General features: G+C 35.3%; 1 protein-coding gene across 1 annotated transcript in view; it reads right to left on the bottom strand.

Moving 5' to 3' along the window:
• The window catches only part of LOC107731610 (calponin homology domain-containing protein DDB_G0272472-like), a 51,323-nt gene that overhangs the window by 11,393 nt on the left and 33,467 nt on the right, over nt 1–6,463 (bottom strand). Inside the window, 2 exon segments of the mRNA XM_016542733.1 lie at nt 1,319–1,411; nt 3,186–3,257. Coding sequence (XP_016398219.1) covers nt 1,319–1,411; nt 3,186–3,257 — 165 coding nt within the window.

Raw genomic sequence — 6,463 nt, forward strand, 5'->3', positions numbered from 1 at the left:
ATATATATATATAAATATAATACCAATACTGTTTCAGTATTGAATTTCAATACATAATTTCACATTTCTCAATAACAAAAAGCTAATATGCTTAGATTCCACAAATCTGATCTATAATTTTGACCTTTTCTTTTATTTTTTTGTTGTTGTTGTGTTTTGTTACAGATGCTGGTTCTAATTCCATTTTTAAAGGTTAGAACGTGTTTAAGAAAAATACACTCAATACTGTGAACTGAATTTGGGAAATTAAAAACTTGTGTGTCCTTATAAGAAAATCATAGAGATTTTTTATGCATACAAGTACAAGATGAGTATAAGTACTGTATGTGCAAATTAAAACATTTTCATTACTGTTGTGATGGTCAATATTGTTGAAGCACATTGCATTACACACAGATGACCTTCTCAATAAAAATGTTGCAACCCATGCAGGGATCTACAAAGTGATGCATCAGCCAACAACTACATGGAGGACGAGCAGTGCCACTTAAAATAAAAACAATTGAAAGTGTTGATTATAAAAAACAGAAATTATCATTATATTATAAAAAATGCAAAAAAAAAAAAAAACTTTTCAAATTGACAAATAGATTTATTTAAAACAAATTAATGTATGTTTAAAAATGCAGCTAAATATAACAATAATAATAATAAATTGATAATTCTAATTGCTTTTCTTAATCTATTCACCAAATACTGTTTAATCATTCTGCAAAAACTAACGTTATTTATTCATAAAATAAATTTACATAATATTTTAAACATTAATTAAATATTTTTAAAATTGAAGTAAATTTATTTTGTTTTGTTGTTACAATTAACCATTTATTTGTCCATTTGAAAAGTTCATTTTTAACCATACACTCCAGTCTCATGAATCCACTTCAGTCAATGTTGTGTGCCAAGAGCCAAGTCAGAATAAAATGCTTATTCAAAGACCTCAAACAACACACCAATGGATACCTTCCAACATGCCAGTGTAACAGAAAAGCTACATCTTTTTGCAGCTTTCTCGGTGCAAGCAAACACAATCGACAAACATAAAACATAGGTACAAGTGGCTGTGATAGCCACAAAATGTCTTTACATGTATGCTTGGAATGGCCTGCTTGTATATGAGCACAAAATGAAGCTTCTGGAATGGACGTCCCTGTTCCCTGACCTGAACCCTATAGAAAATGAGTGGGGTGAACTGAAGAGAAGCAGCAGTGTAACAGAAAAGCTACATCTTTTTGCAGCTTTCTCGGTGCAAGCAAACACAATCGACAAACATAAAACATAGGTACAAGTGGCTGTGATAGCCACAAAATGTCTTTACATGTATGCTTGGAATGGCCTGCTTGTATACTGTCTCCCTCCGTTGTGATATTTTTTCTTAAGGTTTTTTCCTTAGTAGCCACAGTAGCATTCTCTGAAGGAGAGAAAGTTATAAGAATGATCCCCATAAATAGAAAGGCACATATGTACACGCATATAAAGATAAATAAACGCTCGCTGACTATCACCAGAAAACACTACAGCTGTTATTAACCACTGCATATAAGCCAATCACTTTACACTTACCTGACATTCCAAAAAAACAAAACAAAACAAAAACTTGATTTTATCCACAGATTGTAACAACCCATTCAGGAAGCAAATCAGTGTGAAGCTTGCAAAGCAGGATAATTTGTGGAGTCACTTATGCAATGTGTGTTTGCTGTAGAAAGCATATGTTCATGTGCAGCTTTAGTGGAAATAATATTTCCAGTCAATAAACAGACTACTCTGTCTCCACTTTCATAATTAATTATAAAAAAAATAAAAAAATTAAAAATTGATTACAAAGTAATTTTCAATAAGTAGCCCTGCGTTTGTGGAAAAGATACTGTGAATCAGATCTGAGTAGGACAATGTCTCATCTGTTCTTTAATGAGACAAAGCTTACTGCTCACTACCAAGATAACACATTTGCCACACCAACTGCCAGTGATAATTCTGAATGTGTCAGAACTATAAATAAAGTTTATAACAAAGAAAAAAACAAACACTCTGAGCTATGAGATGCCAGCCTCACTAACACAAAACTAAATAGTTACATGCTAAGTATTTGCTAACACAATCAAATAACAGGAAACCTCAAATGCAGACACACTTATGCTTTTGAGACATAGTGGAGGAGTATACTACCTTCACATTTAAATTGAGTGGCACAGGAAAAGCTTCTTTAGACCAATTAGTTATCTTAAGTCTGAAAAATATGTGCGTGTGTGTGTGTGTGTGTGTGTGTGTGTGTGTGTGTGACCTTAGTCAGTGATGCAGGAAAAAAGCCACATACACAAGTAAATTCCACTCACCCAACAAAACTTTGGCATCTTCTACATCAAAGTCTCCATCGCCATCAGCATCATATACTCCTCCAAGAGCACCTTTCGTTGAGCAAGGATAAAAGACTTGTGAAACAAACAAGATGCAGAGTAAAGAGGATCCAACACAATAACACGGTAAACAAATGCATTTCCAAACATAATTTCTTGCCCCAGACCCTGTTTGTACTTTTGTCATTCTTGTACATCTACAATGAACCATGAGGTTGTTAAGGCCCATTCACACTGAGCATGACTTCACAGTGTACATCTCTGGTTTTGAACAATAAAAACTTGATTACTGATGGGTGTGAACTGTCTGTTCTGTGTCTCCCTCACAAAGCAGTCAGCAAACCAAAGACTTGAAACCAAAGAACACAGAATTTATATTAGGGCAGAACGATTAATTGCATTTGCGATAATATTAAAATTTTTCAATCGCAGAGGCTGCGATTACACGGTCACGTGACACGCGAGAGTAAAGAGGTGTGTTCGACTTGAAGATCAATCTCTTATATATCTCTCTTATAGCTCTCGCAGTACTTTGGAGTGTTGCCAACTTAGCAATTTTGTTGCTAGATTTAGCAACTTTTCAGATTACCCTAGCAACTTTTTCTTCCAAAAGCATCTAGCAACAAATTTAGCAATGTTTTTTATTTATTTAGCAACTAGAAAAGTTGCTAAATAAATTTAGACAAAAAGAGGAAACCAAAGATGCCTAGCAGTACACACATCACGTGAATTAAGGCGTGTGTGTGTGTGTGTGTGTGTGTGTGTGTGTGTGTGACCTTAGTCAGTGATGCAGGAAAAAAGCCACATACACAAGTAAATTCCACTCACCCAACAAAACTTTGGCATCTTCTACATCAAAGTCTCCATCGCCATCAGCATCATATACTCCTCCAAGAGCACCTTTCGTTGAGCAAGGATAAAAGACTTGTGAAACAAACAAGATGCAGAGTAAAGAGGATCCAACACAATAACACGGTAAACAAATGCATTTCCAAACATAATTTCTTGCCCCAGACCCTGTTTGTACTTTTGTCATTCTTGTACATCTACAATGAACCATGAGGTTGTTAAGGCCCATTCACACTGAGCATGACTTCACAGTGTACATCTCTGGTTTTGAACAATAAAAACTTGATTACTGATGGGTGTGAACTGTCTGTTCTGTGTCTCCCTCACAAAGCAGTCAGCAAACCAAAGACTTGAAACCAAAGAACACAGAATTTATATTAGGGCAGAACGATTAATTGCATTTGCGATAATATTAAAATTTTTCAATCGCAGAGGCTGCGATTACACGGTCACGTGACACGCGAGAGTAAAGAGGTGTGTTCGACTTGAAGATCAATCTCTTATATATCTCTCTTATAGCTCTCGCAGTACTTTGGAGTGTTGCCAACTTAGCAATTTTGTTGCTAGATTTAGCAACTTTTCAGATTACCCTAGCAACTTTTTCTTCCAAAAGCATCTAGCAACAAATTTAGCAATGTTTTTTATTTATTTAGCAACTAGAAAAGTTGCTAAATAAATTTAGACAAAAAGAGGAAACCAAAGATGCCTAGCAGTACACACATCACGTGAATTAAGTTAACTGCTATTTGCAATTGTTCAATAATAATTAGGTGTGTTTGACTTGAAGCGGCGCTGCGCAAACCGATCGGTGTATGACATCAAAGTACCGTGAGAGCTAATAGAATAGAGAGCAGACGGATCTGCATGATTTCTAATCGCTCTCGCGATGCTTTGATGTCAAACACCGATCGGTCTGCACAGCGCTGCTTCAAGTCGAACACACCTAATTATTATTAAAAAATTGCAAATAGCAGTTAACTTAATTCACGTGATGTGATGCACCTTGTTAGTAGCTTGTACCTGTGATTGTTGATTAGTTAGTTGATCTAGAAAAATGGAAAAGGTAGTAATTTTCCAGGAATTATCCGTTATCCATTATCCGGTGTAACCCAAAAACACAAAATACAATGCGTAATTTAAAATGCAGGTAAAAAACCTGTGAAAAATCAATACGGAAAATTCCTTCATATAGTAGACTATTTTTACAGACTTTTCTTAGAGTGTAGCATACTAACAAACTACCAATACACTGCTTAAAACAGTGTTGTTCAGAATGTGTAGTTTTACTAGTTTAATAAAAAAACTTAAATAAAAAAATAGCTAATAAAAAAATGTTATGTTCATAAAAAAACTTAAATTGTAATTGTTCAAAAATGTGTGTGTTCAATAATTCAGTATTGTATTTAAAAATAGTTATTTATATTTTTATATTATTATATTATGCATTAATATTATTTAACGAACAAATCAAAATTAACATATATAAAATATATTTTTTGCTGAAATTTGATGCAGTGACACGATTTTGCAGCGTGATTACGTGATGACGTCATCGCGCAATGACATCACAATGTAATTTAGCAACTTTTAGCAACAGATCGACCTTCCTTTAGCAACTTCCCAAGAAAATTAGTTGGCAACACTGTTGATGACACACACCCATTGGTCTAAGCAGCGCTGCTTCAATTCAAGCGCGGGCCATCAGCAGAAAAAGAAAAGAAATAAAACAATAAACAGCCAAAGGACGTAACTTAGAATGGGAGATGGATCGGTTTGTGAAAGGGAAGAGAAAAGCCATAGATGAAGTCGCACAGACCCAGGCAGGTGCTGGTCATTCAAAAGCTAAATGCATAAAATATGACGAGGCATATCTTGCTCTCGGCTTCACTCACTGTGTCTATACACTACAGTTGTCGCGTCGCGCCACAAGTCTACACTGGACGCGACAAAGCGACCGTTGCAAATCATATTAACTTTGTGTCCGTACGTCATAAATAGAACAAGGCATCAGTTTAATGTCGCGTCGCATCCAGTGTACACAGCGTCACTGATTATAACGGTTCTACTGTATTTTGCCGCTCGCGTCCGGTGTAGACACGGTGTTTAATGTCGTTGGTGAGGAGGAAAGCCTGTGTGTGTCCTATGCCTTTGCGGACAGCATGAAACCCACAAAAAATAAATAAATAACAGAGAGAGAATAATAATAATAAGTTATTCTCTCTATGCTATTTTTCAATGTTTCAAGTGATGCAGGTGTTTTTTTTTTTCCCTGTAGGTTTTTTTAATAAAAAAAAAACATAAATTTTTCATAATTATTGAAATTATTTGGTAGTCTGAGGTGGGATGGGGATTCGGGAAAGGGGGGCCAGATTTTTTTATAGGTTTAAAGGGGGGCGCGACCAAAAAAGTTTGAGAACCACTGGTCTAAATTTAACAGACAGTGTTTAAAAAGCGCAGTCCACATGTTTACATATGTTTATTACAGTGACTTTGAATTACCTAAAGTAGTGTGGTAAAGCAACAGATTTGTTTTTATATTTCTGCAATCTACTTTAGTTTGTGTGATTTGTTACTGACTTTCATATTAATGTTTACACCAGGCTTATTAATTCATTTATGGTTTATGACCCTTTCTATTCAACCTGGTGTGTGTATGATTACTGGTCCTACCATTTAATTAGAAGTTTTAATCAGCCAAGCTGTGCAACAAGATAATCAATATTTACACACACTGTGATCGACAGAAGTGTCTGATTCTGACAGAAAGTGGAAAACTTTGTCAAACTTTGTAGTTCATACTAGGGCTGTCGAATTTCGAATATTCATCTAATTTAAAATAAAAATCCACATTCGAATGCAAAAACGTTGCATTCGAATTTTAGGTGTGCGTTAAGGAGGCAGCCTTATCAGTGGCGCACGAGATGCGATGACAATGTAAGTGTCGTTGCTTTATAATGCTTTTGTTAGTCTATCCAGTTGAAGCCACTAGATGCGGCGCTGCTGCATCAAAACCGAAACCAAGCCATTCACACAGAAGCCGCATGTTTAGAAAGCCATGTAAAATTAATGCAAGTTAAACTTTGAAAAAAAAAAAAAACATATATCGAGACTTTATGGTGGGGTTTTTTTCCCCATCCCACTGCATCTCATGTTTTTAAATGAAAAATGTACTCTGTGTGATTGGCTTTCCGCCCTTTGTATTAAACTATGCATACATACATGATGCTGTTTTGTTTATAGGTGTTTAAGCAACTTAA

This window comes from Sinocyclocheilus rhinocerous, unplaced genomic scaffold, assembly GCF_001515625.1.
Source record: "Sinocyclocheilus rhinocerous isolate Xijiao unplaced genomic scaffold, SAMN03320098_v1.1 scaffold4022, whole genome shotgun sequence".
Lineage (NCBI taxonomy): Eukaryota > Metazoa > Chordata > Actinopteri > Cypriniformes > Cyprinidae > Sinocyclocheilus > Sinocyclocheilus rhinocerous.